The 27,190-nt window shown below is 40.7% G+C and overlaps 1 protein-coding gene across 6 annotated transcripts in view; it reads right to left on the bottom strand.

Moving 5' to 3' along the window:
• GRIK1 (glutamate ionotropic receptor kainate type subunit 1) overlaps positions 1–27,190 on the bottom strand; it is a 467,772-nt gene that overhangs the window by 90,057 nt on the left and 350,525 nt on the right. For all 6 annotated transcript variants that reach the window (XM_042229760.2, XM_042229778.2, XM_027978475.3 and 3 more), the window contains exon 7: positions 22,356–22,499. In XM_042229760.2, coding sequence (XP_042085694.1) covers positions 22,356–22,499 — 144 coding nt within the window. The remainder of the gene's footprint in view (positions 1–22,355; positions 22,500–27,190) is intronic.

Below are 27,190 nucleotides of genomic sequence, written 5' to 3'. Positions count from 1 at the left end.
ACTGCCACAATCCAACTCATTCTCTAAAGCTGAGGCCAACATTCATTTTCTCTGAGAAAGCTTTTAAAGCAACTCACAGTGCTACCCTGTGACCCTCTCTGTACATTGAAGACATCTTCAACCTATAACTCAGCCCAGACTAAGGCATGTCTTTGCTTTCATGTCTATAATTATATTGGAATCTGCTTTTCTGCTTTTATTGAAGTCAGGGACCAGCTCTCACTTGTTTATGGAGACAGTTCTGGTCAGAGCTCCTAGCCCTTAGCACGTCTTTCTCAATACTGATTATAAAGTATATGTTTCAGAGCAATCTTTTTTTTTTTTTCAGAGCAATCTTGATAAATGGTACATATTAGTGTTTAGTCTTTTATTAAATGGCTCTACTCTGGAAGAATTTTCAAACACAGGTGATGAGGCAGACATCCACTTCTTTCACTGTTGTAAAGAAGTCTAACTGTTCACCTTAACTCTGAGCTGATGGTCTTGCTTTTTTTCTTTACAGAACAAGCAGAAGCGCTACATTACCAGCACCATGTTCCCTGACCTACCTGTGAGCATCTACTCCTGTATTCTCTGCTCTCCCTCCCGCAGCTACAAATGAGCTCTCTGTGCTCATATGTACATGTGCGCCAGACTTTCTCGCCTCTCGCCTACACAATGAAATTGTTCCAGCAGTTTCTCTCTCTCTCCCTTTCATTATCAGCTTGTTCCTGTTTGACTAGGTCCTTCCAATCAGCATACAGACATTGCTAGAAAATATCTCATCTTTGGGAAACACTCTCTCCATCTCATGTCAGATACACGAGACATTTTTACAATTGCTATTTCCTTTCATTCTTACAACTGTGTGAAGTAAAAACCATTAGCCTTGCCTTATGAGATGAAGGTGTGAGGTTCACAGAGCTACTAAGGATTCAGACCCTTAATTTCTGACTCCAAATACAGCACTTGGCTGAGAAGATGACCCAGTGTATTAGCATGGTATCCAAGGAACAATATAGAGCCAGTGCATGAGCATCCAAAACATTCTTGCTGATGTGTTTTTGATGCTCGGAGACTGCTGTGCCTACTCCTGTATCTCAGTTTCCCCAGCTGCAGTGTGAGGGAATTGGGCAATTTGCCACATTTCCGTTAACCTTGAACATCCTACCGTTCAATGATGCCGTTTAGGAAGTATCATATAAAATAAGTCTGCCAGAGGGGTCAAGGCGCTGCATCACTCAACTTTCAGAGAAGCTATGAGTTACTGCGTTTTCAGCCTAAGGCTTTCCTTTTTTTTTTTTTTTTTTTTTTTTACTATTCTTTAAATGCAAACGAGAGTAATGAGAACCATAGTGGACACAGTCATATTTTGCATCAAAGAAGTCTGAATCATCACTGGTCAAAGGGAGCCAGATGCAGTAAAAACGCTGATCATATTCTTCAGGGCAGAGCGATACCCTTGGCCATTGGCATCAGTGCCTTCTCGGGCGCTCCTGGGGCGGAAGCACAACTACACTGCAGAGGATTCTGAAGAGCTTTGCTGATGCTTTGAATTCCACAGGATTATTTGAGATATTTCAAAAGTAAATAAAAGCATAGGCATGAATAAAGTGTAGTCACATGTTTGGGGGAGGGTAGGATGAGATGGCTGGATGGCATCACTGACTTGATGGACGTGAGTCTGAGTGAACTCTGGGAGTTGGTGATGGACAGGGAGGCCTGGCGTGCTGCAATTCATGGGGTCACAAACAGCTGGACACGACTGAGCGACTGAACTGAACTGAACTGATGCTAGTTGGATACCACGAGATAGAGACTAAGGCTCTATTTAAGCATCCTCAAATTCTGAAATCTTAGAGAGGCAGTGCATATAGAGGCCGAGACCATTGACTTGATATTGTTCTAGCTGAATGGATGAAGTTCCATCTAGTAGGCTTCCCCAGTGGCTCAGAGATAAAGAATCTGCCTGCAATGTAGGAGACACAGGTTTGATCTCTGGGTTGGGAAGATTGCCCTGGAGGAGGAAATGGCAATCCACTCCAGCATTCTTGCCTGGAAAATCCCATGGACTCAGGAGTCTGGGTGCTGCAGTCCATAGGGTCACAGAGAACTGGACATGACTGAGCATAGTATATCCACCTTGTAAACTCTGGAAAATTATTCAACCTTGCTAAGGCTCCGTTTCTTCATGTAAAATGAAAATAACATTCATTGGGTTGTTGTGAGGATCAAGGAAGCAAATAGATATAAAACTCTTAAAGCATGCATTTCCTAATCATTCTTGTCCAATAGTTACTATTTCCCTGCGAGGCCTCTGAACGCTCTCTAACACTTTAGGGTAACTGAGAAAGATCTGCACCTTAAGCCAACACTAAGCTTTGACATTAGTTCCTTTTTCTGATCATTGTATGAACTCTCTGAGGACAGTCAGCCTTTGGCACCTGGAAGGATGAACCCTACATCCCTCCTGCCCTTTAGGTAGGCAGTTAAATGAGAGGATTCTCTATCATTGAGCACTAAACAGACCCCTGGCTCATTAGAATTCATTTACCAGTCACCAATTGCATGTCTTTTTTTTTTTTTTTTTGCTTTTGATGACTTCAATTTAATGCAATCCGAGTGGACAAAGAGCTACCAATGTTATAGACGTTCAGTTCTAAAAGATATCATCACTTGCCTTTGTCTACTTGTAAAATATTTAAGGCTGTCCTCCTCTACTTTGATGGTCAAGACCACAGTTATCTCTGTGTTCCTCACAAGAAAAGTGCATCAAACTATTCAGTTGATAGCTCAGTTGGTAAAGAATCTGCCTGCAATTCAGGAGACCTCCATTCGATTCCTGGGTCAGGAAGATCCACTGGAGAAGGAATAGGCTACCCACTTCAATATTCTTGGGCTTCCTTTGTGGTTCAGCTGGTAAAGAATCTGCCTGCAATGTGGGAGACCTGGGTTTGATCCCTGAGTTGGGAAGATCCTCTGGAGAAGGGAAAGGCTACCCACTCCAGTATGCTGGCCTGGAGAATTCCATGGACTGTATAGTCCATGGGGTCTTAAGGAGTCGGACACTACTGAGCGACTTTCACTTTCACTGTCACCAGAGAAGAGAAACTTTATATCCTAGTACTCCAAACTGTAAGCTGAGCCAATAGCTCTTGTAACTGGATGGGTAAACGGGGTGAATCTGACCACCAAGTTTATGTAGACTTTACTTCAGTGGGCTGTCACTGAGTTGTGAGTCTATCACTGTACAGTGTTCCTAGGTTGTCTGACATCAGGCAAAGAAGAAGAGATGTCGGGAGTTGATGAGACTATTAGGGTCAAGAAGTGATTGATCAACCTCCCGTATATTTTTAGGACACTTTAAAGACATAGAATTTTGAACTCACAGAGGAAAAATGGCGTAATTTGCTCAAAAGTCACATAGCTCATCATAGGACTAAGTTGACACTGAACTGTTTCTTGATTTTTAAGACTCAAGCGTACTGTTGTGTGTGTTTGTGTGTGAATACATACATGTGTTACAAACACATCGCCTTAACACATTATGACAGTCAATGGAGAGTTGATACGCATATAAAATAATGAACATTATTAAGCTTTCTTTTTCAAAAAGAGTCATTCAGCTGCAAAGTTATGAAAAGCAATTGACTTGCTAAGTCAAACACACAAATCTAACAAAGGAAAGTAGTGCTCCTGACTTCTGGTTATCCGCATTAAAAAAAAAAATCTGAATTTAAATATTATTGTCAGAAACTTTGTTTTAAACTATGGCTGCTATAGACTGATGAGCTGTAGGTGTCAGTATTCAACAGACCTGAACACAACTGGAAAACATCATCTCTCTTTTTATTTGTAACTCCAATGGGGTTTTTATTAGTGGGATAGTGTTTGACAATTCTCTCTCTAAGTTTTGTTAATTGATTCATATACCTTGTTCATAATTTTATTGATTAATATCAATGTTTTGCACTATCAATTTTTTATGCATTGTTGAGCACATGATTTCTAGTCTGGGATTTCTGAAAAAACAGTCAATCAATTATACTAAATGAATCACCCAGCACATTTTCAATATTAACCTTTGGCAAGGAGTCTCCCTTTTTGCCTTGAGTGCCTGAATAATGGGTTCCATTAGCAATGCAGTATTTGAAAACAAAGGCTGCATATTGAAGTGGCTGCCTGGTCACATTTTAGAAGTGTTGCAGTCATTAGGGGATTTATTCTCAAATGCTGTTCACATTGAAAGGGTGAAAACCATAGAGTTATGAGATGTGAGTCTTAAAAAATATATATGGTTACGGTCTGTGCTACCTCTCTGGTATACATTATTAGGTCTTGTATTATGTTAACTATTATCTTAGCTATTGTATATTGTCAACTATTTACTTATTATGCCTTGAAACATCATAATTGTATACTATGCTGATTGTGTCCACCATCTTTTCTCCAATTAATTGTCAATTCCTTGATGGCAAGAAATGGTTTACTCATCTTTGAGGTCCAATGCCTGCATTGGATAGACGTCCACAATATAGGTAGGAAGCATAGTTGGATAAAGTAGCACTTCCAAAAGTTACACAGTTTTAAGTAGGAGAAAGGCAGAGGGAAGGTAGCAGGACCTGGCTGTGAGGCCAGTACCACCATAGAGAAAGCGGCGCAGAGGAGAAACATATCTTTGTGCTCCACTCCATCCTCCAATTCCCTTTCTTCTCATCCTAGAAAGAGCTGGACAAGGAGACTGTCCAGCCTGCAGGTCAGAGAAGTAAAATCTTGTGATCTACTCAAGGTCATGATGCCCTGGGTTGGGGGATTGGAGGTGCAGTCAGATTTACTATATTTGCGCTCCTCCCAAAGTCAACTCTTATATAGCAGTTCAACCCTCAGGAGGTTTTTCTTTGAATTTTGAGGGCTTACCTAGTTTAGAAATTGGCCTGTGAAGAGAAATGATCCTTTTAAGCATTTACTGACTCCTTAATTAATACATTCATTCATTTATTTAGAGAACCTTCATTTTGCTAACACTTTATCATGAAATGCTAAGAGTAAGATCAAGAAATAAAGATACCTTGGGGGAGATGGTGCAGAGAAAAGAGAACAGAAAAAGAATTTTATATATTTCAAAAACTTGTCTGCACCTGATTCTGTCTCCTGAATTAAAGAATTAACAAATGCTATTCATTGTGGTATTATTTCATTTGTTTTTAATTAAAGGAGGCCCACTCTATATCCATTGTACAAATATAGCCTTGATGGACTAATTGTACACTTATTGTCTTACTCAGGTCCCTGGAGTATGATACAATGACAAACATCTGAAATTCACCCTTCATTTAAGCAATGTGATCTCTGTTCAGTCATGCACAATTTTAAGCCAGTTCTCAGAAAAGCTATTTAAAACAAAATCTGAAGTATACATAATAATGGTGAGGAAGATAAACATTAAGCAAAGGAAGAAGTGATAAACATAACCTTTAGACCACATAACTTCTTTGTATGTCAGCTATTTCAGGAACTGAAATGATGCATTTATCATATTCTCATCTGTTCAATATATAATTATTTTAACTATTATGTGTGTTGTTTATAACCCATTATCTTGCAATAATAGCTTGCATGGATCACTGCATGATTTAAAAATATAATGGCTTTCCTTGCCAATATTTGATTTCCGACTTTAAATCTGTTGACTTTAACTATATCTTTGCCATGAACTCCAGGTAAACTGTTTCTTATTTCCTAAGACTTCATCTTAGAATATGCACCTAGCTTTTCTTTACTCATAAACTAATTTCCTTTGGCACTGGTTTGTGTGATGGCATGTTTTCCAAAATGGGATGAATTGGCTTCTGTGCTTGCAAATCAACTAAATGGCAGAAATACAAATCTGAGACTCAGTGGGTGGGAAGTGGGTGGGAATAAGGTGCTTGTCTAATTATCTAGATAATGTGATCAATTAAATCTGGAAATCATATCCGTCTGTCTTAAATTACTTTGGTCATATTAATCAAATTTTGTCTGTATTGGATATATACTTATTGTAGTTAATCAACATGCTCTTTGTCAATGAAGATAAAAATTCGGATTCCACATGGGTTAGATTCATACCTTTCCCCAGTTAGCCTGATTGGGCAGGATATTGTGTTAAGAAAACATACTTATTTAGTTACGAAGCTTATTGAGAACTTGAAATGTGGCTGGTAAAAACTGAGGACTATAAGCTTAAAATTCAAACTGAATTTAAAAGACTTATTATGAAAACAGTCAATTTATTACATGTTGAAGTAATAATATTTTGGATATATTGGGTTAAATAAAATGCATTATTAAAATTAACTGCATCTATTTGGTTTTGGTTTTTAATGTGACTACTAGAAAATCTGTGTGATTCACATTGTATTTCTACTGAACAGTGCTGTTCTAGAACAAATCTTGCATTTGTGCATAAGATTCCTTAGGATCCCTAGTAGCTCAGTCATAAAGAATCCACTTGCCAAAGTAGGAGATACAGGTTTGATTCCTGGCCCAGGAAGATCCCCTGGAGAAGGAAATGGCAACACACTCCAATAATTTAATGCTCAAAAAACCCCATGGACAGAGGAGCTTGGTGGGCTATAGTCGATGGAAATCACATAAAAGCCAGACACGACTGAGTGACTGAACAACAATGGCATATTACTTAGATGTTCACCACAGCATTTTTTGAATGTGTAAAAGAAAAGTAGGTAGTCAAAATATTCATTCATAGGAAACAGAGAAATACTCTGAAGTATATTTGCTTGCTTAGTCATGCCTGACTCTTTGCAACCTTTGGGCTGTAGCCCGCCAGACTCCTCTGTCCATGGGATTCTTCAGGCAAGAATACTGGAGAGGGTTGTCATTTCCTCCTCCAGGGGATCTTCTTGATCAGTACTTTTTGTTTGTTTTTTTTTTTTTTCCCCTTAATGCATGAGTTGTTCCTCTGCTTGGATTCTGTGCTCTCCTAATATTTACATGTCCCACTTCCTTTTTTCTTTCAGGACTATGAAAGAAACTCAGAAACTTTCAGAAACTCAGGTTTCTCATTATCTGTGAAGTGTTTTCTAACTACCCCATGTAACAAAGCAATGCCCATTTCTCTATTCGAGGACCTCAGGACACCCTACCCTCTTCAGAACTTTGTTTCTCTGATAGTCCTTGTCATCATCTGAAGTAAAAATCCCCTTTTAAGTATGCCTCATTCCCCCACTACAGCATGAGAGCAAGGGATCTGTTTTTGCTGACTATGGCAATCATGGTGTCTAACTGGCTGTCACATACTTAGTATTTAGTAGATATTAGTTGAATAAATGCTACTGCTGCTGCTGCTAAGTCGCTTCAGTCGTGTCCGACTCTGTGCGACCCCATAGAGCCCATAGGGAGCCCACCAGGCTCCGTCATCCCTGGGATTCTCCAGGCAAGAGCACTGGAGGGAGTTGCCATTTCCTTCTCCGATGCATGAAAGTGAAAAGTGAAAGTGAAGTCACGCAGTCGTGTCCGACTCTTAGTGACCCCATGGACTGCAGCCCACCAGCCTCCTCCATCCATGGAATTTTCCAGGAAAGAGTACTGGAGTGGGGTGCCATTGCCTTCTCAGGTTGAATGAATGAATTATGGAATATTAGATTTTAATGAAAGTGAATGAACTGGATAAACAATAAATATGCATAACTTAGATATATTCCAAAACTTAAACTACTTTGATAGTAAAGCAAATTTCTAAATGAAACCTATATGTGCATGAATATATGTAGGCATATCCACAAAATATTCATACTATATATACATTATATATATATATATATACACACACACACAAAATATATATGTATATGGGGCTTCCCTCATAGCTCAGTTGGTAAATCATCTGCCTGCAATGCAGGAGACCCGGGTTTGATTCCTGGGTCAGGAAGATCCCCTGGAGAAGGAAATGGCAACCCACTCCAGTATTCTTGCCTGGAAAATCCCATGGACAGAGGAGCCTGACAGGCTACAGTCCATGGGATCGCAAGGGTAGGACACAACTTAGTGACTACACCACCACCACCACCATATATGTATATACATATGCTCATATAATAGACATATATGTATACATATGTGCACATATCTCTAGAAAATGACATTTATTTAAATAAATTAAACAGACATGTGCATGTACACATATACACACGTATACACATACATAATAGACTGAGGTATAGAAACCAAATTCTTCAATCAACATTGCAGGACCAGGACATTAGCAGCTGAATGGAAGGAAAGTGATAATTGACATGAGTCTTTGAATGTTATTTCATAAATGAAAATGTTATTTAGAATCATATAAACGAAGGAGAACTTGGCAGAACCTCCCATTTTATGCTGACATCCCCTTTCAGCATTTCTGACAGGTGCTGGTTCACCTAGTTACTGACTGAATGTTTCAGGAGCAGGTCTCTTAGCGCCTTAATGATAAATGAGATAACACATGTAATTGGTTAAAATTGCAAACATTGAACATTTAGGAATTGATGTAATTTTTCTGTCCATTTGTACAGAAAACTGAAGCAGGGACCTGAAGACTTCAGTTTTTCTTTAGGTCCAAATGTCCTAAATGTGAAAGGATGCTGGAGTAAATGGTTTCCATGCATACAGTGCAAGCTAGGAGTCAGACTGTAGGTAATTTTCAGTAGCTGCAGAATGAAAAATACAAATGGGTATTTGTCTGAAAAGTATTTAGAAATTCGACTGAGTTGGCTGCCAGGTCCAACATCATCTAGTTAATCCAAGGGACAGCTTGTCCTGGCAATCAAACTCAAATGGCATGCAGTAATGGGAAGCGTTACTCATTGGAACCACAGTAGGGGAAAATCATGTCAGAGCTTATGTTTCTCTAGGGTCTTCTTTCCCAACTCTGTAATTTTTCATCAGGATCCCATTAAAAACAAACAAACAAACAAACAACCACTCAATATCGACACTTTAAGTAAAAGTCCAAATAAATATCTAAACAAATATAGGTGCCTCAGTGGAGAATTTTATCTTTTACTCTTTGATTTTTAACAGCTTATCTTGAATATCTTGTTTATGTATTCAAATTTGTAATCTTCATTCTTTCAAAATAAATCAATAAATTGTATTTTCATCGCGAAACAGGGGCAGAAAGCTTATTTTATTTTTATAAACAGCCCTTATTTTAGCACTCAGTGATATCCCATATACTTTGGCACATGAAATAGTGTTTCACTCTTAGGTAGGAAATTTATTTTGGACTAGATCAATTAGGAACTATTTATATAGTTTAAAATTAAGTATCAACTCAGCAAAATTTAATAAAAGTTTGATAGATTTTAACTTCCTTGGTTCAGTTCAACAAGCATCTTTTCAATGCCTGTCACGTACTACACAGCCATGTGAGGATATAAAGATAAATTGACTTTCTCCTTGTCCAAGGGAAAGATCTTACAGTGTCTGAATGAAGCATGTGAAGTGCTAACATAGAGACATACATGAGCTGTGAAATCCATTGGAGGACCCATCCCCAAACAAAGGTTCAGGAGAGGCTTGTTGGACTAGGAAAATTAATTCTGAGAGAGTGTTAGCCCATGTGAAGAATGGGAGGCAGTGCTTTTCAGATTGAAAGGAGGATGACAAAAAACTGGTTTGTAAGATGGGTTTTGTCAAGAAAAGAGAAACTCATTTGTCTTCACTGTATGAGAAAAGCATGGCAGACACAGGAAACTGTAAGCAAGTTGGTGTTTCTAGAGGTTAGAACACCTACTATGCATACATGTACATCACTTTGCTTCTATGGGGAAAACAGCTATAAAAGGGCTGACAGTCAAGATATGGGACCCAGTTAGAGGCTCTTTTGAGCTTCCCTAGTGGCTCACATGGTAAAGAATCTGCCTGCAATGCAGGAGACCCAGGTTTGATCCCTAGGTCGGAAAGATCCCTTGGAGAAGGGAATGGTAACCCACTCCAGTAAACTCGCCTGGAAAATTCCAAGGACAGAGCAGCCTGGTGGGCTACAGTCTGTGGGATCACAAAGAGTTGGACATGACTGAGCATGCACACAACGTGGCACACGCAAAGAGGTCCAACAGCTAAGAGTGTGGTGAGGAAGTCATCAGGGGAAGGAGAAGAAAGAGAGCCAACCATCCCTCCATTTCCCCAGAGCTCAGGGAGAGGAGAAATTTGATGGAAAATCAAGTTGTGCATTTGCTTAATGTTTTAAACTAGATATTCTAATTACTATGTTGAAATTGAACTTAAACTCTAGGACTTCCATTATCTTCAGTTAAATGGCAACCTAGTCCAGTGTTCTTGCCTGGAGAATCCCAGGGATAGGAGCCTGGTGGGCTGCCATCTATGGGGTCGCACAGAGTCGGACACGACTAACGTGGCTTAGCAGCAGCAGCAGCAGCCTTTGTCAGAGAAGGTGATGGCACCCCACTCCAGTACTCTTGCCTTGAAAATCCCATGGATGGAGAAGCCTGGTAGGCTGCAGTCCATGAGGTCGCTAAGAGTTGGACACGACTGAGCGACTTCCCTTTGACTTTTCACTTTCATGCATTGGAGAAGGAAATGGCAACCCACTCCAGTGTTCTTGCCTGGAGAATCCTAGGGACGGGGGAGGGCTTCCGTCTATGGGGTCACACAGAGTTGGACATGACTGAAGCGACTTAGCAGCAGCAAGTTGTGTATTTGCTTAACGTTTTAAACTAGATATTCTAATTACTATGTTGAAATTAAACTTAAACTCTAGGACTTCCATTATCTTCAGTTCAGTTCAGTTCAGTTGCTCAGTCGTGCCCGACTCTTTGCAACCCCATGAACTGCAGCGTGCCAGGCCTCCCTGTCCATCACCAGCTTCCAGAGTTCACTCAAACCCATGTCCATCGAGTCGGTGATGCCATCCAGCCATCTCATCCTCTGTCATCCCCTTCTCCTCCTGCCCCCAATCCCTCCCAGCATCAGAGTCTTTTCCAATGAGTCAATTCTTCGCATGAGGCAGCCAAAGTACTGGAGTTTCAGCTTTAGCATCGTTCCTTCCAAAGAACACCCAGGACTGATCTCCTTTAGGATGGACTTTGGATCTCCTTGCAGTCCAAGGGTCTCTCAAGAGTCTTCTCCAACACCACAGTTCAAAAGCATAAATTCTTTGGCCTCAGCTTTCTTCACAGTCCAACTCTCACATCCATACATGATCACTGGAAAAACCATAGCCTTGACTAGATGGACCTTTGTTGACAAAGTAATGTCTCTGCTTTTGAATATGCTATCTAGGTTGGTCATAACTTTCCTTCCAAGGAGTAAGCATCTTTTAATTTCATGGCTGCAATCACCATCTGCAGTATCTTAGTAAAGAAAAACACCCCATAGTCTCTGTCCAATTTTCACTAAACAATTTTAAATGAGCAGTAGGGAAATGGCAACCCACTCCAGTGTTCTTGCCTGGAGAATCCCGGGAACGGGGGAGCCTGGTGGGCTGCTGTCTATTGGGGTCACACAGAGTCGGACACGACTGAAGCGACTCAGCAGCAGGAACAAAATAAATTGATTTTGTTGTCCCATTGGTTGTATTTGTTTAGTATACTGGTTATATCATAATTCACCAACATTAGACTTATTATAGAAATAATAAATTTAATAGATAAAATGATGGATTTTATTTGGGAGTTTGTTGGGATGTGGGTGGTAGCAGAACATCCAAGTGGATTCAGTGAAGCAACTGAATGAATTTACACCTAAATTTATTTTGGTCTAAATTTTGGAGATAAATTAGGGCTATACTCAAGAAACATTTGTTTCTCTTGAACATTTTTTTTCCCTCTTAGCTCTTTATGAGTGATGATTACTTCCAAACCAAGATATCTTTATAAACCCACAATTACCGTGGGTTTATCTGTTTCAATGAAAGCTATAGGTGGCTACAAATAAAAACTATCTAAAATACTATTTTATCTCAAGAACAGTAACTTCTTATCAATGCTTGATCAATTTGAATTTCTCAGCAGGCAATTTCCACCAGTTGTCCCTCCATATTTATGTAAACTCATATTTCACCATTTGTACATGGGTTCACTCCATCTGAGCCTAACAGAACTCATGTTTCATTTATATTTTTGCTGTTCAACATGTTGAAACATGCTTTCAACCAAATATCCAGTTAAGACACTCTTTTTTTCTTTTTTGCTGAAGTATAGTTGACTTACAATGTTGTGTTCATTTCTGCTGTACAGTAAAGTGACTCAGTTATACATATACACTCCTTTTCATATTAGTTTCTATCAAGGTTTACCATAGGATACTGAACATAGTTCCCTGTGCTATAAAGTAGGACTTCGCTGCTTATCCACCCCATATATAATAATTTGCATCTGCTAATCCCAACCTCCCTGTCCTTCCATTTCCCCCTTGGTAACCACACCTCTGTTCTCTATAACTGTCAGTCTGTTTCACAGATATATTTATTTGTATCGTATTTTAGATTTCACACATGAGTGCTATCATACAGTGTTTGTCTTCGTCTTTCTGAGTTCACTTAGAATGATAATCTCTAGATCCAACCAAGTTGCAAATGGCATTATTTCATTCCTTATGGTTTAATAATATTTCATTGTATGTGCTTCCCAGTTGGCTCGGTGGTAAAAGACCTGTCTGCCAAGCAGGAGATGCAGGTTTGATTCCTGGGTCAAGAAGATCCCCTGGAGAAGGAAATGGCATCCCATTCCAGTATTCTTGTCTGGTTAATCCCATGGACTATATATAGCACACCAGGCTCCTCTAAAGAGTCAGACACAAAATAGTGTCATAAAAGAGTCAGACACAATTTAGTGAGTAAACAGCAACAACAATATTCCACAGGGTTTCTCAGCTGGTGTTAATGGTAAAGAACCCACCTGATAATGCAGGAGACATAGGAAATGTTTGATCCCTGGGTTGGGAAGATTCCCTGAAGCAGGGCATGGCAACCCACTCTTGTCTAGGGAATTCCATGGACATAGGTGCCTGGCAGGGCTATAGTCCATAGGGTCACAAAGAGTCAGCCACTACTGAAGCAACTTAGCACACATGCACACACACACACACACACACACACACGTATGTGTGTATATAGATGCCACATTTTCTTTATCCATTCAGCTGTTGATGGACATTCAGGCTGTTCTCAAGTCTCGGTTCAGTTCAGTAAAGTTCAGTCGCTCAGTCATGTCTGACTCTTTGCGATCCCATGAATCGCAGCACGCCAGGCTTCCCTGTCCATCACCAACTCCTGGAGTTCACTCAGACTCATGTCCATCGAGTCAGTGATGCCATCCAACCATCTCATCCTCTGTCGTCCCCTTCTTCTCCTGCCCCGAAGCGCTCCCAGCATCAGAGTCTTTTCCAATGAGTCAACTCTTCGGATGAGGTGGCCAAAGTACTGGAGTTTCAGCATCATTCCTTGCAAAGCACACCCAGGACTGATCTCCTTCAGAATGGACTGGTTGGATCTCCTTGAAGTCCAAGGGACTCTCAAGAGTCTTCTCCAACACCACAGTTCAGAAGCATCAATTCTTTGGCCTCAGCTTTCTTCACAGTCCAACTCTCACATCCATACATGACCAATGGAAAAACCATAGCCTTGACTAGATGGACCTTTGTTGGCAAAGTAATGTCTCTGCTTTTGAATATGCTGTCTAGGTTGGTCATAACTTTCCTTCCAAGGAGTAAGTGTCTTTTAATTTCATGGCTGCAATCACCATCTGCAGTGATTTGGGAGCCCCCCAAAATAAAGTCTGACACTGTTTCCACTGTTTCCCCATCTATTTCCCATGAAGTGATGGGATCAGATGCCATGATCTTAGTTTTCAAATGTTGAGCTTTAAGCCAACTTTTTCACTCTCCACTTTCACTTTCATCAAGAGGCTTTTTAGTTCCTCTTCACTTTCTGCCATAAGGGTGGTGTCATCTGCATATCTGAGGTTATTGATATTTCTCCCAGCAATCTTGAGTCCAGCTTGTGTTTCTTCCAGTCCAGCATTTCTCGTTTCTCATGATGTACTCTGCATATACATTAAATAAGCAGGGTGACAATATACTGCCTTGACGTACTCCTTTTCCTATTTGGAACCAGTCTGTTTTTCCATGTCCAGTTCTAACTGTTGCTTCCTGACCTGCATACAAGTCTAAGCTATCATAAACAATGCTGCTTTGAACATAAAAGTCCACCTATCAAAGCTATGGTTTCTCCAGTAGTCATGTATGGATGTGAGAGTTGGACTGTGAAGAAAGCTGAGTGCCAAAGAATTGATGCTTTTGAACTGTGGTGTTGGAGAAGACTCTTGAGAGTCCCTTGGACTGCAAGGAGATCCAACCAGTCCATCCTAAAGGAAATCATCCTGAATATTCATAGGAAAGACTGATGCTGAAGCTGAAACTCCAATCCTTTGGCTACCTGATGGGAAGAACTAATTAATTTGAAAAGACCCTAATGCTGGGAAAGATTGAAGGCAGGAGAAGAAGGGGATGACAGAGGATGAGATGGTTGGAAGGCATCACCAACTCAATGAACGTGAGTTTGAGTAAACTCCAGGAGTTGATGATTGACAGGGAGCCCTAGTGTGCTGCAGTCCTTGCGGTCCCAAAGAGCTGGACATGACAGAGCCACTGAATTGAACTAAACTGAACTGCACCAATTTACATTTGTACCAACAGTGTAGGAGGTTTCTTTTTCTCCATACCCCCTCCAGCATTTGATATTTGTAGACTTTTTAATAATGGCCATTCTGATTGGTATGAGATGGTAATTCATTGTATAATATGAATTTCAAAGAGCTCAGCATGCATATAAGGTCCTTGAGATTGTAAGCATATTTGTATATCTTCTGTGCAAATAATGATCTGTGATTTAAATCAGTTTTGATATAGGGTCCATAACACATAAAATAGCTAAGAACCACTGATTTAACCTGATTCACTTTGCTCTGTGCACAGTTTATTCCCCTTTCCAGCACCTGTGACTACAGACTCTCATCTTCCAGATGTTTTGACATGGTTACACCTCTACAGCTGTTCCCACTGATTTCCCCATGGCCAGCTAGCACTTATTCTGGGTCCAGAGTAGCTCTTGTCACAGGCAGGAGAGTTTCAGTTTCCTCACCTCCCACATTCAGCTATAATTTCCTAGATTGACCTGAGATGTGATTTGCCAGGGTTTTCTGTTAGCTCAGCACTCCTGATTGTTACCTAATAATGTCTTTGGGTCCCACTGGAACAATCACGTGTGTTTGATGATTGAAAGCTCCCTCATTCCATGGCATCATTGCATTTGGCCTCTGTGTCTGCATGCCAGTCTTCACTGAACTCCTGATATTCCTGTGCCAGGTCCTGTCTTCCTTTTTACAAGCACTGCTACTTCATCTTGACTCAGTAATAGCAGTGATGATGCCAAATATCAAAAGCAAGACTGAGGTCCTTACATATGCTAGGCAATATACTTAAGGTTTTATATGTGTTGCCTCATTTCTGTCTGACAACCACGTTATATGATATACATTTTTGACAAGGATCTTCATTTTAATCTGCCTGCAATGTGGGAGACCTGGGTTTGATCCCTGGATTGGGAAGATCCCCTGGAGAAGGGAAAGGCTACCCACTCCAGTATTCTGGCCTGGAGAATTCCATGCACTGTATAGTCCATGGGGTCACAAAGAGTCAGACATGAGTGAGTGACTTTCACTCACACCCTTTTTGAGCAACCACTGTAGGGCAGATATTTTGCTCTGCTGTCCATATATTAAACACAATATTTACAGACATACAAAGTGGATATTTTTATCCTCAATTTGTAGAAGAAGGAATTGAGATAAAAAAGGCTAAGTGGGTAAGTTTACACAGAAAACAAACTGATTAAATCTCAGGGTCCACCTTCCCAGTTCATGATATTTTGTTTTTTAATAGCTCAGTTGTGTCCAACACTTTGTGACCCCATAAACAGCAGCACACCAGGCTTCCCTGTCCTTCACTATCTCTTGGTGTTTCCTCATACTCTTATCCATTGAGTCGGTGATGCCATCCAACCATCTCATCCTCTGTCATCCCCTTCTTCTGCCCTCCATCTTTCCCCACATTAGGGTCTTTTCCAATGAGTCAGTTCTTTGCATCACATGGCCAAAGTATTGGAGCTTCAGCTTCAGATCAGTCCTTCTAATGAATATTCAGGACTGACTTCCTTTAGGATTGACTGGTTTGATCTCCTTGCAAACCAAGGGACTCTCAAGAGTCTTCTGCAGCACCACAGTTCGAAAGCATCATTTCTTTGGCACTCTGTCTTCTTTGCAATAAGGAGTTCATGATGTGAACCACAGTCAGCACTCAGTCTTGTTTTTGCTAACTGTATAGATCCTCTCCATCTTCAGCTGCAAAGAATATAATCAATCTTATTTTGATATTGACCTTCAGGTGATGTCCATGTTTGCCATGACCAGTGCATTCTTTTGGCAAAATTCTGTTAGCCTTTGCCCTGCTTCACGTTGTACTCCAAGCCCAAATTTGCCTGTTACTTATCTCTTGACTTCCTACTTTTGAATTCCTGCCCCCTATGAAGAAAAGGACATTTTTTTTTTTTTTTTTTGGTGTTTGTTCTAGAAGGTCATGTATGTCTGCATAGAACTGTACAACTTCAGCTTCTTCAGCATTAGTGGTTGGGGCATAGACTTGGATTACTATGATATTGAATGGCTTGCCTTGGAAATGAACAGAGATCATTCTGTCATTTTTGAGACTGCACCTAAGTACTGCATTTTGGAATTTTTTGCTGACTATGAGGGCTACTCCATTTCTTTTAAGGGATTCTTACCCACAGTAGTAGATATAATGGTCATCAGAATTAAATTTGCCCCTTCCTGTCCATTTTAGTTCACTGATCCCTAAAATGCCAATGATCACACTTGCCATCTCCCATTTGACCGCTTTCAATTTGCCTTGATTCATGGACTTAACATTTCAGGTTCCTATGCAATATTGTACTCATTTCATATGCTAGCAAAGTAATGCTCAAAATTCTCCAAGCTAGACTTCAACAATATATGAACTAAGAACTTCCAGATGTTCAAGCTGGGTTTAGAAAAGGCAGAGGAACCAGAGATCAAATTGCCAACATGTGTTGGATTATAGAAGAAGCAAGAGAATTCCAGAAAAACATCTACTTCTGCTTCATTGACTACTCTAAAGTCTTTGACTGTGTGGATCACAGCAAACTGTGGAAAATTATTTAAGAGATAGGAATACCAGACCACCTACCTGCCTTCTGAGAAATCTGTATGCAGGTTAAGAATCAACAGTTACAATCAGACATGGAACAACGAACTGGTTCCAAACTGAGAAAAGAGTATGTCAATGCTATATATTGTCATCTTGCTTATTGAACTTATATGCAGAGTACATCATTCAAAATGGCAGGCTGCATGAAACACAAGCTGGAATCAAGATTTCTGGGAGAAATATCAATAATCTCAAATATCCAGATAACACCACTCTTATGATAGAAAGTGAAGAGGAACTAAAAAGAGCCTCTTGATGAAGGTGAAAGAGGAGAGTAGTTTTGATGTTAAAACTTAAAAGTCAGCATTCAAAAGATGAAGATCATGGCATCTGGTCCCATCACTTCATGGCAAATAGATGGGGAAACAATGGAAACAGTGAGAGACTATTTTCTTTGGCTCCAAAATCACTGCAGATGGTGACTGCAGCCATGAAATTAAAAGACGCTTGATCCATGGAAGAAAAGCTATGACCAATCTAGACAGTATATTAAAAAGTAAAGACATTACTTTGCCAGCAGAGGTCCATCTAGTCAAAGCTATGGTTTTTCCAGTAGTCATGTCTGGATGTGAGATTCAGACTATAAAGAAAACTGAGCGCTGTAGAATTGATGCTTTTGAACTGTGGCATTGGGGAAGACTCTTAAGAGTCTCTTGGAAAGCAAGGAGATCAAATCAGTCAATCCTAAAGGAAATCAGTCCTGAATATTCATTGGAAGGACTGATGCTAAAGCTAAAGCTCCAATACTTTGGCCACCTGATGTGAAGAGCTGACTCATTAGGAAAGACTCTATTGCTGGGAAAGATTGAAGGTGGGAGGAGAAGGGCACGACAGAGGATGAGATGGTTCGATGGCATCACCGACTCAACGGACACGAGTTTGAGCAAGTTCCAGGAGATGGTGAAGGACAGGGAAGACTGGTGTGCTGCAGTCCATGGGGTCACAAAGAACCAGACACGATTGAGGGAATGAACAACACACTCCTTTATGGTCTAACTCTCACATATGTAGATGCTTAATGTCAAAACCATAGGTTTGACTATATGGACCTTTGTCAGCAAAGTGATGTCCTGGTCTCTTCATAAGACCCCTGACTCACTCTTCCACTAGGACCTATGACCTCAGTAGATGAGTCTAGTCCCGGCTCTCATTTCTGTCTTATTGAATTGTGTCTGGATATGATATTCATGCAGGGGTGAATGACTATAATACTTGATCATCGATTGTGTGTGTTCTTCGGGTACTTTGATGTTCATTCGTTCATTTATCTACTCGTCTACTATTTATTGGGTGCTCATTTTATGTTCAGTATTGTGCAAGTACTAGGGAATTGAGACCAGAAAATCACAGCTTGGAGACAGACATACAACCCACTATGATGGTCTAACAACAGCTGTAATGAAGGAGAGAGGCCTGAATTTTTGAGTTGGGGCGATAGTCAGGAGCTAGTGCTTGAACTGGGTCATAAAGGATGGCCCAGAGGAGGCACTTCAATCAGAGGCAAGAAAATCTGGGAGGAGCAGATGGCGAGCTCAGGGAGTCACAATGAGTTCAGGGAGTGCTGGGATGGAAGCAGGAGATGAGAGAGGTGGCACAAGAGGTTCCAAAGGGATCACTACGGACCCTGCATATCCTGCTCAACAGTGAGGATTCAAATGAACGTGGATGAAGCCTGCCATTCCTCCACTGTATACTGATAGAATTTATATTGGTAGGCAGTAGAAACCACATTTTATAATTTCAGAGAGATATCTCCTGTACTAAGTTGCGTGCTACGTCATTTCAGTCGTGTCTGACTCTGCAACCCTATGGACTGTAGCCGGCCAGGCTCCTGCGTCCATGGGGATTCTCCAGGCAAAAACACTGGAGTGGGTTGCCATGCCCTCCTCCAGGGGGTCTTCCTGACCCAGGGATTGAACCTGCATCTCTTATGTCTCCTGCACTGGCAGGTGGGTTTTTTTTTTTTACCACTAGTGTTACCTAAGTTAATATTACTTGTATAATGGAGTTGGTTGCTGGTTGCTGAGTTGGAGATTTATAATCTCCTCATATGTACTCATTTAGCAAAAACTCAAAGAGATAACAGTATAACATACCCTATCATGTTTAAAATATTCTTTAATTTTTTCTCTCTTTCTGGTCAGCCTGAAACACTGAAAGGTATTTAGCTTGAGAGACCTGTCTGAAAGGCTTCCTGATTCTAAACGATGTATGGATTGTCAGGGGTTAGTGCACATTGCAAGTACCTCCTGCTTGAGAAATTTACCTCCTGTGACGAATTTGATCTTCTCTCATACATGCAATCTGCTGACATGCTTCTTTTATTTCTGATTACAGTTTTGGAAATAGCTTAGAAAGTAAGTTACTCAAAGAAAGGACCAAGGGACTTATGTTTCCTAATCAAACCTGATGGGCTTCCCTGGTGGCTCAGTGGTAAAGAATCCATCTGCAAATTCAGGAGATACATGTTCAGTCCCTAGATTGGGAAGATCTCCTGTAGAATGGCAACCCACTCTAGTATTCTTGCCTAGGAAATCCCGTGGGCAGAGGAGTCTGGCAGGCTACAGGCCATGGGGTCGTAAAGAGTCTAAACAACAACAACAAAAACAGAGAGACTAAACAAGAACAGATCAAATCTGATGGCTGCAAGGTCTTGTTGTATTAGGTATTCATTGAAAGAAACATCTGCATGTTCTCACTTTTGCATGTTTTAGTTTGTTTTAAAGTGCCCTCAGTGCAAGTCTTTCAACAGGCCAGGGCATCACTCTCTATCTGATTTCCCATTTTCTCTGCAGGTGCCTAAACCCTGGCAAAGGCAGCAGAAGACATCATGACTCAGGAGACAAAAGAAAACATGAACTCTAGCTTTCAACTGCATCTCCCCTTGTACCCCAGCTGTGCAGCCTGAGAATGGGGAATTTATTCTTTGGAGTAAACGAATGTAAAATGCTGTTTTGCTTTCAATGTGGTCCCTCCTCTTCGAGCTCATTATTTCTTTACACATATCTAAATATGACTTAGTAATTTCACTTTGGTATGCAACTCAAATACAAGAAAAAAAGGTGCTTGGGGGTGCTCCAGAGTGTTTGATCCCAAACTGTAATGTGGTCTCATGACTCTTCTTGTGCTGGAATGAGATAAAAGGAAACAAGCTGTTTTGTTGTTACAGATCAAGGTGGTCTGAATGGCGATTCAGGACATAACCATGATCACTATGGGGAAAGGACAGGCTGTGTGATGTTTTCCTATTGGGCACAGTATGTCAGATTTGTGTAACTGTCAGAAAGGGTATTTCATTTCATGCCCAATTGTGATTTCTTTGTTGCTGTTGTTGCTGTTGCCAGTTTTAAATTCCTGGCATCATCCTCAGTAAAACCGATGAGGACCGTTGTGAGCAGTCCTTTCCAATGGTAAGAGAATAGCTCATATTTCAGATTCTTATTATGTCCCTGTCCTGTTCTTCCTAAGAATTAACTTCACTCGTTATTCTCACAATACTGATGTGAGATAGAAGGTGTTATTTCCATTTTACAGATGAGAAAACTGAGACACAGGGAGTCGAAGTAACTTACCCAGGTTATATTGCTCATACACGATAGCGGAGCTGGAATTTAAACCCAAATAACCTTGCCAGGAATAGAGTGATGTAAGAAAGGTGCCCAGGACACAAAATTTAAGGAAGCATTCCTTCTCAGTCTCCTGCACGTGCAGGATTCAAATTTGAGAGTGAGTGCCTCCTTAGATCGTGTGTCCAAGGCACTTTGTTGCTTGCCACACTTCAGTCTTAGCCTTATAAATAACCTTGGTTTGGAGCCTGGGTAGCCTGTTAACCTTCATACCTCCTGTCTCTCTGGTCCTGACCCTTATGGATTAGGGTCAGACTTCAGAGAAGAAGTAGATAGAAGAGCCTGTAGGTGCTCAAGAGACCAGCAGAGATAAAGCCCAATGTAGGTATCTTTCTTTAGATATCTCCTTTCCTCTTGACTGGGCATTCTTTTCTTGTACTGTGCTCCCTGCCATTCTTCTCTGTTAAGGCTTTGTCTCACCCCAGCCTTCTCCAGTGCAGAAAGGAATAAAGATACTCCACTTGAGAGGTAAATCTCTGATCCCATAAAGCATTAGAACAGCATCACAGCATATGTATCCTCAGTCAGACTCGCCTGCCCCCAAATACCTTATTTCCTCTTGTCAAATCCAGACACACTCCGAGGTGTGTGTTGGGGTCAGAGATAATCCAAGAATACATATCTAGAAGGCATCTCAAGATCTTAGAACAGGATCTAGTGAAGAGAAATTAAATTGTCTCTGAGAAAAAGGAAGGGTGCCCGGGGTAAGGTAATAGTGAGAACTCACCTCCCTAAACCCTGTACTCTTGAAAATCCTTCAGTACATGGCGTAGGTTTTGAAAGGTACCAGATTTTTCAGTTCTCTGACAATTGGTGAAATAATCAGTGTATCATTAGAACAAAGCGCTCTTTCTGTTCAGTCCTATAGAACCCACGACTTAGGGAAACCACTGGGACTAGAGGCTGAGAACAGGGAAACTATCTAATTCTCTTCAGTGATGGACCGACCTACCACTCAACAGGCCATAGTATAAGCATCTGTGAGTTATTATGAACACATGTGGAGGGCCAGAAGCAGCTGGGGCCTGAGTTGCAATAAAGGAAGGTGCATGTTATAATCTGGTAGCTTTTGAAAACTTCTCACCACCACACTGGAAAGCTCCTGGTAGTTCTTCTACACAAATTTTTACCAGTGAATTCCCAGCAGATGGGTTGATGATGACATCTCCTCTCTTACAAACATCATGCCAGCAGAGCCAAATGGGAAGGACCTCACCAAATGACATCATGCCAACAGAGCCAAATGGGAGAAGGAAATGGCAACCCACTCCAGTATTCCTGCCTGGAGAATCCCAGGGATGGAGGAGCCTGGTAGGCTACAGTCCATGGGGTCGCAAAGAGTCTGACAAGACTGAGCGACTTCACTTCACTTCACCATGTGGACAAGTCCAGAAGCACTAAGCCAAAGGAAGAGCTGAACTGTAAACAAGTGTCACTTGCCTCTTTGATCAGATTCATAAATCTGGGCCCAAGGCGCCATGGCTTGTGTCGGTGGCACTGTAGGGAGCTGACGGTCAGCTGGGAAGCCCGGTGGGAGGCAATGGCCACCATGTATACAGCATCATACATCAGAGCAGCTTCAGTCTGCGGAGGAAAACACAAGCCACATCTTCAGTTCCACCTTTGCTTATATCCCTCTTTACCTGCATAATCACTCTGCCCACTTCCTTATCTCCTATTTGTCTGATCTCAACAGCCATTTATTCTCCAGCTGAACACCTTTCCTTCTCCCACAGCTATTTTTCTCTAAAATAATACCTTTGTACCCCAGAGTAAATTGTAGTCATGGCTCTGCTTCAAGTTATTTTTAAAAAAAAAGAAAAGAAAAAAATCAACTTGAATCAGCCACAAAAGACCTGATTCAGGGAACTGGTATGTTTGGAGTGTCTTTTGTTAAACCCCGTGTTAAGATCAACTATCAATACATTGAGTTAGAAGCTCAATATTTCAATATCAGATTTGGTCTCTAGTGTTTACCTATTTCTTGTCTATTTACTTGATTATATTTTGTAGAAAGGGAGTGCTGTGAGCAAAATTAACATGTGATTTCTAGATAAAGATACTGATATCGGGCACTTCCACTGATCAGAGTCAAGAAGGCTGTAGTCATAGAATGAAATTCAATAGCAGATTTGAAGAGACCCTTAGAAGAACAGACCTCTGCAGCTTGCTCAGAAAACATGTGTTCTTGTTAGCACTTGCTTTCCTGATAGACATTGGAACTAGCCATTCCTTTGGGGCCAGGGGGTTGGCTATGTCATTCTTCTACTCATGAGATTTCTCTCATTTGCAGAATTTCACATAATACTCTCAGTATTTTCTGAAGTACTACCCTGTGCTTTTTTTTTTTTTTTAAGGATAACATCATATAATACCTTTGCATTTTACTTGAGGATTTTCACAGCAACTTCAAATAGACTAGTTCATTTGAAATTCTCAACAACCCCACAAAATAAACAGAACAGATGAATCAAGCTATTATTATTTAGGAAACTGACCTCCAGGCAGTATATTGATTTGTGTAGGGTCATAGAGATAATCAGTAATTTGTATAGTTAAATCAAAAATCTAGGTCACAGAATGAAGACTATGTGTAGTTTTCCAAAATAAGATGATTTATTCAGCATATATTTATTCAACATTTATTGAACATGTCTTGATGGAGGTAGAAAGAGAAAATAAGGGGAATTACATCTTGTATTCTATCAGTCTTTGAGTCCAGAGAATATGTCTACTTTGAATACTTATTATTCTGGGCAATTTCTATCACTGCATTTTTCATATAATATATTAATCTTTTTATATCTCTTTCTCAATAAAAGTGCTCAACTTCATTTTTTAGTGGCGAGCACAGTTCTTGACACATGAAAGTTGTTTAAAAAATGTTAGATGAAAGAATTAATGTTATTTCATGCTTAAAATAAAATAATTTTTTGTGAAAACTGTATAATTCCGAGGTTTTATGCTGTATTTCTAAGATTAATTGCTTCACTCACACTTAATATGAGTGATTTGTAGAAACCATAATGGTGATAATTGTTAATGCTTAAAAATATTCTGATCATTTCAGTTCAAGGCTGATATAATCAGTTTTACAGATCAGAAAACTGAAGTTCAGGGAAATTAAGTGACTAGTCTAAGGCCTATCTATTGACACAATGGGACTTTTAAAAAGGCAGCCTATCTTAATAGATGACATTTATAGAGCACAACAAAGATCCGTCTAGTCAAGGCTATGGTTTTTCCAGTGGTCATGTATGGATGTGAGAGTTGGACTGTGAAGAAAGCTGAGCGCCGAAGAATTGATGCTTCTGCACTGTGGTGTTGGAGAAGACTCTTGAGAGTCCCTTGGACTGCAAGGAGATCCAACCAGTCCATTCTAAAGGAGATCAGTCCTGGGTGTGCTTTGGAAGGAATGATGCTAAAGCTGAAACTCCAGTACTTTGGCCACCTCATTCGAAGAGTTGACTCTTTGGAAAAGACTCTGATGCTGGGAGGGATTGGAGGCAGGAAGAGAAGGGGACGACAGAGGATGAGATGGCTGGATGGCATCACCGACTCGATGGACATGAGTTTCAGTGAACTCAGGAGTTGGTGATGGACAGGGAGGCCTGGCGTGCTGTGATTCATGGGGTCGCAAAGAGTCGGACATGACTGAGTGACTGAACTGAACTGAACTGAACTGAACTATATGTCAAGGCTTCGCAAGTGGCTCAGCAGTAAAGAATATCCCTGCAATGCAGGAGACACAGGAGATATGGGTTTGATCCCTGGGTTGGGAAGATCCCCTAAAGGAAGAAATGACAGCCCACTCCAGTATTCTTGCTGGGAAAATCCCATGGACAGAGGAGCCTGGCAGGTTAGCTACAATCTGTAGGGTCACAAAGAGCTGGACACAATTGAGCATGCACATACATTGGTTTATATGTCAGGTACTCTTCCAAATATTTTGCAGTCATTGTGTCTTCACCATAATTTCTACTCCTTTATGGATGAAGAAATGACACAGTTAAACGTCCCCAAACTAGTGATGAGAAAGCTAAGATTCAAACACAGGAAGTTGGTGCTAGAGTTTATGGTCTCAACCACAAAGCTGAGTTGCATCTAAACCAAGTATTTCGATGGTGATTTAATGATTATAAATAATAGGTCAACATGATCAATATCTATTGGCGATTAACTACATTCTAGACACTAGGGACATAACAGAAGCAGAAGATATTAAGAAGAAGTGGCAAGAATACACAGAAGAACAGTGCAAAAAAGAACTTCATGACCAAGATAAATTACAATGATGTGATCACTCACCTAGAGCCAGACATCCTGGAATATGAAGTCAAGTGGGCTTTAGGAAGCATCACTATGAACAAAGCTAGTGGAGGTGATGGAATTCCAGTGGAGCTATTTCAAATCCTGAAAGATGATGCTGTGAAAGTGCTGCACTCAATATGCCAGCAATTTGGAAAACTCAGCAGTGGCCACAGGACTGGAAAAGGTCAGTTTTCATTCCAATCCCAAAGAAAGGCAATGCCAAAGAATGCTCAAACTACCACACAATTGTACTCATCTCACATGCTAGTAAAGTAATGGTCAAAATTCTCCAAGCCAGGCTTCAGCAATATGTGAACCGTGAACTTCCAGATGTTCAAGGTGGTTTTAGAAAAGGCAGAGGAACCAGAGATCAAATTGCCAACATCTGCTGGATCATCAAAAAAGCAAGAGAATTCCAGAAAAACATCTATCTGCTTTATTGACTATGCCAAAGCCTTTGACTGTGTGGATCACAATAAACTGTGGAAAATTCTGAAAGAGATGGGAATAGCAGACCACCTGACCTACCTCTTGAGAAACCTGTATGCAGGTCAGGAAGCAACAGTTAGAACTGGACATGGAATGACAGACTGGATCCAAATAGGAAAAGGAGTACGTCAAGGCAGTATATTGTCACCCTGCTTATTTATTTAATGTATATGCAGAGTATATCATGAGAAACGCTGGGCTGGAAGAAGCACAAGCTGGAATCAAGATTGCCAGGAGGAATATCAATAATCTCAGATATGCAGATGACACCACCCTTATGGCAGAAAGTGAAGAGAAACTAAAGAGCCTCTTGATGAATATGAAAGAGGAGAGTGAAACAGTTGGCTTAAAGCTCAACATTCAGAAAACTAAGATCATGGCATCTGGTTCCATCACTTCATGGCAAATAGATGGGGAAACAGTGAAAACAGTGGCTGACTTTATTTTTCTGGGCTCTAAAATCACTGCAGATGGTGATTGCAGCCATGAAATTAAAAGACACATACTGCTTAGAAGGAAAGTTATGACCAACCTAGAAAGCATACTAAAAAGCAGAGACATTACTTTGCCAACAAAGGTCCATCTAGTCAAGGCTATGGTTTTCCAGTAGTCATGCATGGATGTGAGAGTTGGACTATAAAGAAAGCTGAGCGTCAAAGAATTGATTCTTTTGAACTGTGGTGTTGGAGAAGACTCTTGAGGGTCCCTTGGACTGCAAGGAGATCCAACCAATCTTTCCTAAAGGAGATCAGTCTTTGGTGTTCATTGGAAGGACTGATGTTGAAGCTGAAACTCCAATACTTTGGCCACCTGATGCGAAGAGCTGACTCATTTGAAAAGACCCTGATGCTGGGAAAGATTGAGGGCAGGAGGAGAAGGGGACGACAGAGGATGAGATGGCTGGATGGCATCACTGACTCGATGGACATGGGTTTGGGTGAACTCCAGAAGTTGGTAATGGACAGGGCGGCCTGGTGTGCTGTGATTCATGGGGTCACAAAGAGTCAGACATGACCGAATGACTGACTGAACTGAAGTGAAACATTATAAGCATTTTACATGTTATCTTCTTTAATTACTGAAATTAAACCTTCAAAGAAGGTATTTTCACCATTTTGAAAATGAAGAGTGAAAGTGTTAGTTGCTTAATCATATCTGACTCTTTGTCACCCCATTTACTGTAGTCCACCAAGCTCCTCTGTCCATGGACTTCTCCATGTTAGAAGACTGAAGTGGGCGAAAAAAAAAAAAAAAAAAAGACTGGAATGGGTAGCCATTTCCTTCTCCAGGAAATCTTTCAGACCCAAGGATCAAGCCCATGTCTTCTGCATTGGCAGGCAGATTCTTTACTGTCTGAGCCACCAGGAAAACCCAAGTACAGACAGAGAAATTGAAGCTTGAATGTACCAGAAATAAGTTTAATAATAAGTTGCCTAAAGTTATAAAGCCAGTAAGGGAAAGAGCAAGGATTTCAT

This window comes from Ovis aries, chromosome 1 (assembly GCF_016772045.2).
Source record: "Ovis aries strain OAR_USU_Benz2616 breed Rambouillet chromosome 1, ARS-UI_Ramb_v3.0, whole genome shotgun sequence".
Taxonomy (NCBI): Eukaryota; Metazoa; Chordata; class Mammalia; order Artiodactyla; family Bovidae; genus Ovis; species Ovis aries.
This window is presented reverse-complemented; position numbering and strand designations above follow the sequence as displayed.